Source organism: Balaenoptera musculus, chromosome 17 (assembly GCF_009873245.2).
Source record: "Balaenoptera musculus isolate JJ_BM4_2016_0621 chromosome 17, mBalMus1.pri.v3, whole genome shotgun sequence".
Taxonomy (NCBI): domain Eukaryota; kingdom Metazoa; phylum Chordata; class Mammalia; order Artiodactyla; family Balaenopteridae; genus Balaenoptera; species Balaenoptera musculus.
Window position 1 is genome coordinate 3,099,204 of NC_045801.1, and position 13,050 is coordinate 3,112,253.

Genomic DNA, 13,050 nt, shown 5'->3' on the forward strand with positions numbered 1-13,050 from the left:
CACATGATTTTAAAAGATTTCTGAAACATACCTTCAAAACCGCCTAGTTTGGATAAGCGTGATTTTTTTCCCCAAGCTCTTATAAATGCCAGCTGGGCAAAAAATTACTTACAGTTTTTTTTGGGGGGTGGGGATTTCTTTGACTAAAGGCTGAATGTATTTTCTATGTTTGTTGGCTACTAGGGTTTCCTATGCACACTCTCCATTCATAGATTGTTGCCCATTTTCCAGTTGGAGTTTTTAATCCTTAGAAATTTAAACTCTATATCCAGGTTTATATTTTTAGGTTTGTGAGTTTATTATGTCAAAATTTTCTGAGTTTATCCAGTGATTAGAGAAGTCTTAAAAAATCTCATGTACTCAAGCTTGCCTGTTGTGACCTCTGCTTTTGGCTCCCACTCCATAATTATAAAAGGTTATTCAATTTTAATATATTTCTTTGGATGTTTTTGTTTCACTTAAAAATGTTTATTTACAGTTTGTATCCATTTGGAATTTTTTTAAAAATAAATTTATTTGTTTTATTTATTTATTTTTTGGCTGCACTGGGTCTTTGTTGCTGCGTGCGGGCTTTCTCTAGTTGCGGCGAGCGGGGGCTACTCTTCGTTGCGGTGCGTGGACTTCTCATTGCAGTGGCTTCTCTTGTTGCGGAGCACGGGCTCTAGGTGCATGGGCTTCAGTAGTTGTGGCGCATGGGCTTCCGTAGTTGTGGCTCGCGGGCTCTAGAGTGCAGGCTCAGTAGTTGTGGCTCACGGGCTCAGTTGCTCCGCGGCATGTGGGATCTTCCCGGACCAGGGCTCGAACCCGTGTCCTCTGTGTTGGCAGGCAGGTTCTTAACCACTGCACCACCAGGGAAGCCCTGGAATTTATTTTTAATAAAATGTAAGGAAGCTCTCCTTAATTTTTTAATATTCAGAAAGCTGTTCCTGTCCTCCTGTCCCACTCATGGACATGCCACCTTCGCCCACCCTGACCTGTCATAGCAGCCTGCTTCTGGCCTCTCTCTGACGTTTCTGCCCGCCCCCTTCTGAAGGTGGGCACCCCGAGAGCAGGGGAGTCGAGGGTGCTCAGGCGGTGCCCAGTGAGTGGAGTCGGAGCCGGTGTGTGGAGGTGCTCAGCGTAGGGCCGGGCATGCGGATCTCGGGGAGGGCACTGAGCGCTGTGCAGTTCGGCTTGCTAGCAAAGCTCTCGTGCTGTGAGGGCAGCAAGACCTGTGTCTGAATCCCGGCTTTGCCTGTCACTCACCTTCTGGTCACCTCGGTTTCCCATCTGTAAAGTGGGATCATGTTTGCCTTACCCAGGGTGAGGACTAGACGAGATGATACGCATGATACACAGTGTATGTGCCTGCTGCACTAGTGGTGGCTATTACTTCCTGAATTATTATGGGAGCTCAAAATAATAATATACATATTACGAAGAGAAATCACACGTTTTCTGTAGGTACTGAGAGGTGTTCCAGGTAACTAGGATGAAGTAGTTAATGTAAAAGGGCACTAAATTGAGTTTTCTGAACTTTCCCAGCTGCTTTAGAGGGATGATAGGTTAGATTCCTGTATGTTTGGGGTGATGAAAAGGATCTGGGTTCTGTGGAGAAAAAGACTTTCCTGAAGTATGAGAGATGTCATGTGAACTCTTCCGTAAGGGAGGCTGGGGGAGTCGAGGGATTGCGTTGGCGGAGGGCTCAGTGGGGACTGCTTTGGTGTCGGCCCTGTGGTCGGCGGGCACGGTGCCCTCTGTGCCGCCCTGGTTCCTCACCTGTGGAGTGAAGACAGTGTCCAAGAGGGTGGACGTGAGAACGACGAGGAGGCGCCTGAAGTCTCGTGCCCGGAACGTAGCAGGTGCTCGATCAGTGCCGGCCTCTTGAGCTGAAATGGGGCAGGCTGCTCGCCCAAGACGGAATGATAGTCCTCACATGAATGCCTCATGTTTTTGCCACAAAACACTTGGCATTGAGTTATAAATCAGTAAAGGCGTTTCTACTAAGAGTTGGTGTGACACTGAGCTATTCTTTTTTCATCTGTGCACTCGTTTGTTCAGTCATTCATTAAACTGTTGCACCAAACCAGACCTAACCTCTGCCCTGGTGATGCTTATGTCGGTGGGAAAGGCAGTTACTAATCAGAGAGTCACAAAGTAACTGTAAAATCAGAGCTAGTAAGTGCTGCAGAGAAATGTGTGGGAGAAATGCACATATAAGATAGTTTTTCTGTTTTCACGGGGCTTTTTTGTAAAGCGCTTCCAAACTCTCTGACAAACGCTTGAAAGAACCACTAGTCCACATTAATGTCATATCAGCCATTTGGGGGACATTTCTGTAGGAGGTAATTTGCATTTTACAAGTATTTCTTTAATCCTTCCTTGTGTTGATTATAGTATTTCTGATATCGTTGAGTGAAGACAGATGGTGAATCAGAGGGGGCATTTTTAACTTAAGAGGGAAAGTTCATTAAAACATTTTCTATGAGAAAAAAAGTTTTCTTTTTACACATCACAGGGGTGGCTTTGGGGACTGTTCCTCAAAGAAGATTGTGTTTTAAATGCTGGTGGGAGTTTCAGGTTAACCACAAAAGCCCACTTAAAAACCCATTGTCGGACTTCCCTGGTGGCGCAGCGGCTAGGAATCCACCTGCCAATGCAGGGGACACGGGTTCAAGCCCTGGTCCGGGAAGATCCCACATGCCGCGGAGCAACTAAGCCCGTGCGCCACAACTACTGAGCCCACGTGCCACAAATACTGAAGCCCGCGCGCCTAGAGCCCGTGCCCCGCAACAAGAGAAGCCACTGCAATGAGAAGCCCACGCACCGCAACAAGAGTAAACCCCTCTCACCACAACTAGAGAAAGCCCACGCGCAGCAACAAAGACCCAACGTAGCCAAAAATAAATAAATAAATAAGTAAATTTATTTTAAAAAAAAAACCAACCAAAAAAACCCCATCGTAGACAAAGTTCTTTGAGTTTGCAACAAAAATAGAGACTAATATGAGTCACTGACATGAGGGTAGCTGGGTGCTTGTCTTGTAATTCATCCTCAGTGGTCCGTCTGGCTTGTGGCCTCTTCCCGTGCAAGCTGCATGCTCCCCGGGAGAAGGCTGAATACCTTCAGGGTTTCGGGTCAGCAGCTGTCCTGGCGCTGACCTGCCGGGCCTTTGGGGCCGGCTCTCACCTGGGCGCATCTGCCCCTGGGGTCAGCTCCCTGTTCAGGCCGCTGTCGGGGCCCTTTCTTTGCATGTTACCAAGAACCAGGTGGGAATTTCCACCGAGAGAGGAAGACGTGAAAGGCTTACAGGAACGGTGGCCCGCGCGAGGGGGTGACACATTTACAGAGAACAGGTCTGCAGACCACGGCTGGCTGCCTTCCTTGCAGGGCCTGTCCCCATCCCCTCCCCGGTCTGGGGAGGCTGCCAGTGTGTCACCGGGCTCTGCCCAGCCCGCCCTTCCTCTTCATCTAGCGGAGTTGCTGTGCAAGCCTGCCCAAGGGCGCGAGGAGGAAGCGAAAGTCCTCTGGGTGCTGTGGGCACAGGAGAGGGGGGGCTCACGGCCCGGGCTGGGACCTGCAGGCCTGGGGGCGTCAGTGGGGCTTGATGGTCAGCCTCTTGCCGTGTGGTGTCCCCAGAGCCCCTGCGCTCTGGGCTGACGTTGACTATCCCATCGGAACGCCGGTGGCACCAGACATTGCTGAGAGCAAGTCCTCCTGCAGTGACCGGGCCTGGGTCCTCCCTGCCCCGAGCTGACTCTGAGCTCGCGGGGCAGCGGGAGCGAGACCCGGGCCAGGCGGAGGCGTCTGTGTCTCGGCCTGGGTTCCATCCCAGCTCCACTTGGCAGGGCACTCGGGCCGGACGTGCGTGTGGGCGAGTGTTCCTGGGTCCTTGTGTCTGGTCAGATGGTCCGTTTCTCCAGGAACTCGGCTGGGTTTGGTTTGTTTCCCTGCTCACAGTTGGCTGTCGGTCGCCCGGGTCTGACGCTGCAGTCATGTTTGAGTTGATCTCCAGCTGACAGCAGGTGTGCCTGTCTGCATTCTTAGTGCTTCGTTCTGAGGCTGCTTCCACTCACGTCACCAAAAAGGCTGCTGCGATCGTTTAACGCAGTTCAGTCAGTTTCGGTGGCCACAAGCGAGACCTGCCTGTGTAGGCTGCAGGTGGATTTGGTCAGTGGTAACCGTGTGTCCTGGTTTCAGCGGGAGAGTGCTGTTCGGTCGGCATCTGCTCTCTGGTCTGTGCCTGACGAGCTCTTCTAGCCCGTGAGGAGACACACAGACCCAGGCCTGGCCCGGGGAGCCTCCGTGTCCTGACAGCGACATCCAGAACATCCAGAAGCGTCAAGGAGCTGATGGCCACACCCGGCTTGGCCCCAGGCGTGGCGTGGAAGGGCTGGACAGCCCTGAGCTGTTTTTATCACTTTCTTTTGCCTTCATAGTTTCTGGCTGTGATACCCAATATAATGAAAACAGAATTCTAAAAGGAAAATAGAGGATGCATGGCTTTGAATACTAACGCTTACTTTGAGATTCTGGAAAGAGCTTTACAATGGCCTCCTGGTATCTGGGTGGCAAATCTTTGATCCCAGCCCCACTAAGACTTGGGTGCTGGTGGGCTGGGCTCACTTCCTGGAGGAGTGCCCCACCCTCCAGCCTCCCAGCAAGGCTGTGGCCCAAGTTCAAGCAGCACTGAACAGCCGGCGAGTACAGACAGGACGTAATTTAGACTTTTCTTAAGGAACGTTTCAGTCACCCAGGAGTGAACAGTCACGCAGATCTTTTTGATCTTGAATGTCAGATAACTCATAATAACATGTGGTGGAAGGAGCGGTGTCGGAGCGGGGGCCGGGGACGGGGCAGGCAGCACTGTGCCCCTTCTGGGAAGTCCTGGTGCTTGCCACTCGGTTCCTTTGCGCTGCTTCCTGGCCCTCCCCGAGACCAAGCCCCCAGACCCGCCTCGGCACTGTGACCCCAGCACCTGCCCAGATCCGGCTCACGGTTGATGGCTTAGAGCAGGTGGGGGTGAGTTGCTGTCTCCTCTGGGTCTCCAAGGTTGTCCAAGGTGACTCCAGCCTCCAGGCTCTGTGATTTATTTCCAGTCATCCGTGGTCAGGAATGCCGTTCTCTCGGCCTGATGGTATACGCTGGCACCCGGACCTTGGCGTCTGTGCTTGTAACAGCAGAGCTGCCGTGAGAGCTGGGGTGAAGGGTCAGGGGCGGGGCGGAGGCCAAGCCGATTCCAGATCCCGGTGCCTGACCTAATGTGGTTTGCAGGTTTTTGAAAGTTCGGTTCCGTGTGCCTAAGTACTTAGAAAACAGCAGAAATGAAGAGCTTCTCTGAACAATGATGCTTGTCCCCTTGCTCACCCCGGGACAGCTTGATTTCCACGCTGGTCATCAGGGAGTTTTGCCTTGCTTCTTCCCAGGATCCGCTGCCATGGCCCTAGGTGGACAGCGACAGAGCCGTGGGCCCTGGGGCGCTGCTGTCAGGCCTTATCAAGATGTCTGATTTCTGATTCCCAGCTCAGCCGCGTGGTAGGCAGCCCGTGTGATGAGCAGAAGCCTGGAGATCCTGTTGTCATGGCAGCCGGTAAATCGTGAGCTCACGTCACGTCAGGGATGGGTGATCGCAGGGCAGCCATGGAGACAGAGCCCCTGTTGGCCTGCAGGGCGTGGTGCTGTCTGCGGGGCTGCTCCTGGGGGAGGGACGTCAGACCTGCCCACCCTCCACACCGCCAGGAGACCACGGAGGCTTTGTGACGTTACCAGCAGCCGAACCGCCCTCCTCCCTGCTTAGAGACGAGGCCTCCCTGTTCCCTTAGAGCAGATGGTTCCCAAAAGTGTGCAGTCGTGAACCTCTTTGTCAGTCTGGTGACGCTTGTGGATGGATCCCTTTCCAGAATAACGTTTTTTAAGGCAAAGAACAAAATACATAGGATGACAAAGAAAACTGGTTGTATTGAAATAGTTATCAAAATACCAAACCAAAAGGGTGACAGAGTAACAAATGGGTCCTTTACCACCTTTAATAACAAGGTCCAGCAGCAGGTCTAATAAATATCATGATTTTGAAGGAGCTTCAGGTTTTAAACGTACATTGTGGCGTCTGTGACTGCTGTCACGTGACAAGAGAGCCCTGTGTTTTCTGCTTGTCTGGTACACAGACCTCAGTAAGTGGCAGCTATGATTATGCTCTGAAATGCTAATTGAATGAACTTGGTGAGGCTAGATTATTATGCACTGTTAGTGCATCTCTCTTATTAATTTTGTTTGTCTGTTTTTAAATATTTATTTATTTGTCTGGGTCAGGTCTTAGTTGCGGCATGTGGGATCTTTCGTTGTAGCGCGCAGCTTCTCTAGTTGCGGTGCACGGGCTTCTCTCTAGTTGTGGCACGCGGGCTCCAGAGCGCACAGGCTCAGTAGTTGCGGCACGCGGGCTCAGTAGTTGTGGCGCACGGGCTTATTTGCTCTGCGGCATGTGGGATCTTCCTGGACCAGGGCTGGAACCCGTGTCTGCTGCATTGGCAGGCGGATTCTTAACCACTGCACCACCAGGGAAGTCCCCCGAGTGTATTTTAAAAAAATATTTATTTATTTATTTGGCTGCGTGGGGTCTTAGTTGTGGCGCGCAGGCTCTTTGTTGCAGCGCACGGGCTTCTCTCTAGCTGTGGTGCATGGGCTCAGTAGTTGTGGCGTGTGGGCTCTCTAGTTGAGGGGAGTGGGCTCTAGAGCGCATGGGCTTAGCTGCTCCATGGCATGTGGGATCTTAGTTCGCCAACCAGGATTCTTAACCACTGGACCACCAGGAGAGTCCCTTGTTTGATTTAAACTTGTCTACTCTCTCAGAAGGACTTGAGGCAGCTCCGCTTTGGTGGCAAACCTCACATGCTCTGATGACAACAGGACCTGTGTCTGAGTCCTAGCTTTGCCTGTTAGTCACCTTCTGGCATAACAGATGATTTAAATTTTCTTTGTATTTTTCTACCTCTTCTGTAATAAGGGTGTGTTTTGATAATCAGAGAGAAGACTACAGTATAGCAAAGATTCACCCAGTCACCCACGTCTACCGTCATGGGTAAGGAAACAAGACGGCTTCCTTGAGTGGAAGTTACCCACAGGTGCTGCTTTAGGGAGTGCCCCACGATCTAGTCGGTGAAGAATGGCCCCGCCGCGAGCTCTTGGATACCTGGCACATTCGGAAGGAGGCCAAACTTCCTTCTCTCGGAGGGGGTCTTAGCTGACTGTGAGGTTTCCTGGTGTCTTGGGGCCCTGCCAGTGCTGGTCCGTATAGGCAGCAGTCTCAGGGTATCTCCTTGGCTCCTCGGGTGTGTGACCTGCGTCCCCAGTTCCGGGTGGGAGAGAGGAGGGGTGATTGTGTGGGTTTGCGTCCATGTGCCTCCATCCCTCGCTCAGGGGGAGGGCTGGGACGAGCGAACAGCTCTGGCGAGGGGCTGCCAAGAGATGGTGAAGGCAGGTGTCTCACAGCCCTGCTCTGGGACCTTCCTCTGACAGGCCAGCGACAGTCCAAACCTTGGGGGTGGGTTTCTGCAGGACGCCCAGTGCAATGACAGGCTCGCCTCCCGTGGAATCTCTTGAAAGCTTTCTGGTTTCTATGACCCGGTTACTCATACAGGAAGTCGATTACTCATTCACTACATGTTTCCCTTTCACTGATTGAGCTGTGGCTCTGAAGATGGAAATTTCAAACACACGTGCTGGATGATCAGCAGCAACTCGGCAAACACTCGGTGCCTACTTTGTCCCTGACGCTGTGCTGGATTCTCAGGCTCGGGGACGTCTGCCCACAGCACTCTGGTCAGGAACAGGGGCTGGTGGCCGAGTCACTGAAGTGCTGGGGCTGTGCTGGCGGTTGCTGTGGACGAGTCCTTTCCCGCCGTGACAGCCAGTGTTGCTGGACGAGAAAGAAGGGTTTGCCTTCCCGATCCCAAAGGTTTTGCCCAAAGGTTTTGCCCCGTGCCGAGGCAAGCCTAACAGCGGGAAATCCATTCCAAACAAAGCTGTTTGATGAGTTGCTGGGTGGGAAATGTGCTGTGCATGCTGCCTGGGGTTGGGAGGAGCGAGGCTGGGGTGTCTGCCGACAGTGTTCACAGGAAGGTCAGACCTGAATTTCTCCGTGAAGAGGGGAGGAGATGTGAGAGAGCTTGGAAGCTGGGGGATCGCTCGCTCAGCCTGCCGGCACGGCAGGAGCAGGGGAGGTGAGGTGGCATCTTAAGGGGGGTAGGCACTTGGGGCTGGGTCCCTGCTGAGCAGGCGGCCAGCGCCACGGCCAGTTGGCTTAACGCCAGCTCCGTGAACTCCTCCCCAGATGCTGCCTCCTGTTGGGCTGTTCCTTGGGCTTCCATTTATTTGTAGATGTTGGTGGCACCCGCTCCTGGGAGCCCAGGGTAAGAAGGTCAACCAGGGAGCGTGTGCTCTGGGGTCTCCCCATGTCCCCTCCTCATCCTTTCCCTCCGACGCCCCGCCCGTCCGGTGCACCTGTGCGTGGCAGCCCCCATTCCTGCTGCAGTGAGAAGGGCCGCGGGCCGTGCGAGGGGAGCGCCTGGAGAGCTCACCTCTAGGTGACGCTGGGCTGGGATTTCGGTTCCCCGTGTCACACGCGTGTGTGCCCATTCGTCCCTCCTTTTGGCCTCGGGGCCAGGAGCTGACACCCTTCTCCCAATCCCCTGTGTCCCGCGTCCCTTCCCCAGTGCGGGCGGAGCTCTGTCCTTCCACTGCTCCGCTGCGTCCTCTCCGGAGCTTTGTTTGTGGATCTTCCTGCTTGTTTCGGCAGTTTTACACTTGGGACTCCCTGCGCATCAGAAAAATAGATCCAAGGTGTCCTCAGGACTGAGGGCCCCGGCCGCAGTTTTCATGTCCCTCGGTGGGAGAGTTTCCTTCCCGAAGGTATGAAACACAGGTCCTGGGCTTCCCTGGTGGCACAGTGGTTAAGAATCTGCCTGCCAATGCAGGGGACACGGGTTCGAGCCCTGGTCCAGGAAGATCCCACATGCCGCGGAGCAACTAAGCCCGTGCGCCACAACTTCTGAGCCTGCGCTCTGGAGCCCGCGAGCCACAACTACTGAGCCCGCGTGCCACAACTACTGAGCCCGCATGCCAATAGCCTGTGCTCTGCAACAAAAGAAGCCCATGCACCGCAACAAAGAGTAGCCCCCGCTCAACGCAACTAGGGAAAGCCCAAGCGCAGCAAGTAAGACCCAGTGCAACCTAAATCAATCAATCAATCAATTTATATTTAAAAAAAACACAAACACACAGGTCCTCACCCTGTTCCCTCTGCTTAGAGGGCTTTAACTTGTGACTTTATATTCCATATGCCTCCCCATGAACTGTCAGTATTTTCATTATTAAAAGCTAGAAGCAAGGAAGAAATATCTTATGAAATTATATATTTTATGAATAATTTACCATTGCATTTCCCCCATTGCTTTTATTAATACAGGTTAGTGACGCAAACTGGTGAACTGTTCTCCTTGTTTCCCGCGGCTTATCGTGTCCAAGTGGTGGGTGTTGGGGGTATAGGAGGCGTAGGCTCAGCCTGAGAGGTGGGCCCCAGGCCTGACCCTGCCTTGCTGAGAGGTAGGTAAGGCCGGCGGGCGGGGGCGGGGGCAGCCTGGGGAGTGGGATGGAGTGGGCACGCCCGCTGTGTTGCTCTCTGGGCCTTGGCCAGCTTCACGGTTCACAGGCGACCCCTTTGCTCCGTAGCTGTGAGGCACAATTAGGGAACGTGAACCAGAAGGGGCCTACTGTATAGCACAGGGAACTATAATCGGTATTATATAATAACCTACAAGGGAAAAGATTCTGAAAAAGAATATACATGTGTGTAAATATGTGTGTATATGTATAATGTATATCTGTATGTATAAAACGGAATCACTGTGCTGTACACGTGAAACTTACATGACATTGTAAATCAGCTGCAAGAAAGGAAACTGGGAAAGCACTTTGTGAGCTGGGACTCCCTTCAATGTGGATCGTGCTCTGGTTCCTCAAGTTGCCCTGGGGGCCGGATTTCTGTGGCTCTGTGGCTGGACATTTCTCGGGACACAAAGGTTTAACCTTGACTCTACATTCACAAGATTCCTCTTGCCGGGTGGGAGTCCATCTGAGGACAGAGACCTCGTGTCAGTGGGCACTCAGTGCTGAGTGCAGAGAATCTGCATCTGTCCCCAGGGAGCAAGCGGTGTCCCCTCCTTGGCGTGGTCAGGACCCTCAATGCGAGGACCCCGTGTGACCTGCTGACTTTGGAGAAGTAAACACACTAATCCACTGGATGTCCTGCACTCAGACACTCTCCTGGGAGGTGATGTGTGAGCTGCTTGAGAACTCTGTTTAGTTTTGTATCTTTGGTCTCTGGCACTCTACCCAGCACGTAAGGGGCACCCAGGCGTGCTTGCTGAAGGGATGGGCTGCTGTGCAAGGCTGTGAATGTGTCATCTATGAAGTCATGGTAGCTTAGTGGAGAGAGACCCGAAGGTCTCCAGATGGTTTAGCTCAGTGAGATTAATAACCTTTAGACCTTTTCTCATAGAAAAGGTCTCATAACCTTTTCTAAAAGGTTATTAACCTAAAAGGTTATAACCTAAAAGGTTATAACCTAAAAAATAACCTTTTCTCATAGAAAGAAACCAAAGTATAAAACAAGTAATTCAAAGACTCCCTGAGTTTTTCTATGTCAGAAATACAGTAAGAACAGCTTCTATTATTTTTTGTAGAGTACTTTTGTTTCCGGTGAGTGTCGGTAGGGATTGCAGTACATGGAATTTTTTTTTAAATGAGAACTTTTTTGAAACAAAGATATTTGAGCGAAAATTAAAGGTACACTGTTAATCGGAAATTTTTTTCATTGGTTTTTTTCCTAAAACGAGTTTGAATTTTATTAATGGAATTACTGAAAATTCGAGTTGGGACGAAGCGTTTTTTTGTTTTGTTTTGTTTTTGTTTTTTTTAACGGTCTATGGGGGGGAGAAAAGCACTCCTCGATTAAGTTAATGGATTTACGAGTCACGGAGGAGGGACACTGTCATGGCGATCTTGGTCCCTTTAATTCCGTATGAGTCTTACCTCTTTGCCTTTGTCTCGTTTGCTGACAATCACACTGCCCCATCCTTAATCTCTCATACGCAAAGAAAGAGAACAGAAGTGTGCATGGCAAGTATGGTAACCAAAGAGGTATCATAAAGCATTTTTAAGTAACGAATTGGCTTACTGTTGAGACTCCTTTGTGGAAAGGTGATTTTGGCGTTTTGCAGAGAAGGGGGTGTTGAGTCTTGGCTTCCAGGAGAGAGATGGCAGGGGTAGTTGAGTACCACGTTGACCCAAGCACAGCCGTCGGAAGTCCCTGGAAGAGGGGCTGTGGTGTAGGACGTGGTACTCAGGGGCGCAGTGCCAAGGTCTGGGTGTGAGTGTCGGTGTTGGGAGGCTCTGCGTTCTTGACTCTTGATGTTGCAAACACCTTCCTTCGTGACTTCGGTGGTCCGTGGCAGAGGACACTTGGTGGGCGACTTTGGCAACCTTCCTTTGCCTGCGGGAGCTTGGGCTTTCCCACGTGTGAACGGATAGGCTCCGGGCTCCTGAGCGTCAGGCGCTCCCGCAGACCTTGACCCGCAAGCTGCTCGTGGTCCAGCTCGCCAGGCGGAGGGCCAAGCGTGAGGACAGTGCACGGCGCGGCAGCCTCGTGCTGGAAACGCGAGCAAAGTGAGCTGGACACACGAGGGCTACAGGAGTGAATGAATGGGTTCTTCGGGATTCTTGGGCGGGAGCTGGTATGTGCAGGGCTCTGAAGTGTGAGGCTGGTTCTTGGTGGGGAGGGTCCTTAGAGCTGCAGAAGATAAGGCCGAGACGTGAGTGCCTAAATGTCGGGGCTGCGTGCTGGGGCGCCACCAAGGTATCTGGCCGGGGTGAGATCAGAATGTGTGGAAAGTGGGTGAGGGGTCTGGAAGCCGAGCCCCCACTAGGATGAAATGGGAACCCGAGCTGAGGCGGAGAGAGATGGATAGGAAAAGAGGCGTTAGAGAGAAAAGCGGGTAAAGTGGTGAGCATTGTTGAGCAGTTGGCCGTGAAGAATGTGTGGGAAGGGTCTTGACAGTGGAGTAGACCGCAGCCTCATCGATGGAGACGCAGGCCTGGGGGAAGGACTTTGAACTGTGGGTGCAGGGCTGGAACTGTGAGCCTGTCAGAAGAAGTGAAGAGGGCCGGTGGAGAAAAGCCGAGCGAGGGGGGACCAGGGAGGGAAGAGTCTGAGCAAGGAGGGCAAGGTGCAGTGTCGAGGCCGAGTGGCCGAGGAGGGCCGCGCTCTGGGGGACCTTGAGCCTGGCACTGGGGGGGCTCTGTGATGAGGTGGCCCCGGGTGGGGTGGGGGGTGAGTTTCAAGGGGAGGAGGAGCAGGGGGGAAGGAGGGAATGGCAGTGCCGGCGGGGTCCAGGGAGGGGGGGAGGGCAGCGTGCACGGGGCAGGCGCCAGGCCCCTCTCAGCGTGGTCCCTGGGTAACAGGCGTTCTCTTTGCCATTTCCAGTGCTTGCCCCTCCTCCACCGCCACCGCCACCCGTCCAAGGGTATGCCTTCAAGCCTCCACCCAGACCCGACTTCGGGACCTCCGGGAGAACGATCAAGTTACAGGCCAACTTCTTTGAAATGGACATTCCAAAAATTGACATCTATCATTATGAGTTGGATATCAAGCCAGAGAAATGCCCAAGAAGAGTTAACAGGTATTCTGTTTTGTCCTTTATTTTAAAACGAATCAACCCTTCGATTCTCAGCAGATCCTTCTGACCTTTTCCCCCCAGGAAGCTTCTGTTGCATTTTTTTTTTTTTTTTAAGTGTTCTTGTATTGAGATACAAAGAAATACACATTGTAAGTGTGCTGCTTGGTGAGTTTTGACGAATGTCAAACGCCCATCGCCCCCGAAAGTTGCCAGTGCCCCCGCCCCCCACCAGCAGTGCTGGGATCCGTCCCTGGAGGCTCGTTTCCCGCCTGTGTAAATGGAGTCGCACGGCCCACGGTCCACGAGAGCTGAGAGCTGCCCCTTCATCCTGCTTCTCTCAGCA

At 52.6% G+C, this 13,050-nt stretch overlaps 1 protein-coding gene across 5 annotated transcripts in view; it reads left to right on the forward strand.

Moving 5' to 3' along the window:
- The window catches only part of AGO2 (argonaute RISC catalytic component 2), a 106,462-nt gene that overhangs the window by 38,415 nt on the left and 54,997 nt on the right, over positions 1-13,050 (forward strand). For all 5 annotated transcript variants that reach the window (XM_036830796.1, XM_036830795.1, XM_036830793.1 and 2 more), the window contains exon 2: positions 12,515-12,710. In XM_036830796.1, the coding sequence (XP_036686691.1) occupies positions 12,515-12,710 (196 nt within the window). The remainder of the gene's footprint in view (positions 1-12,514; positions 12,711-13,050) is intronic.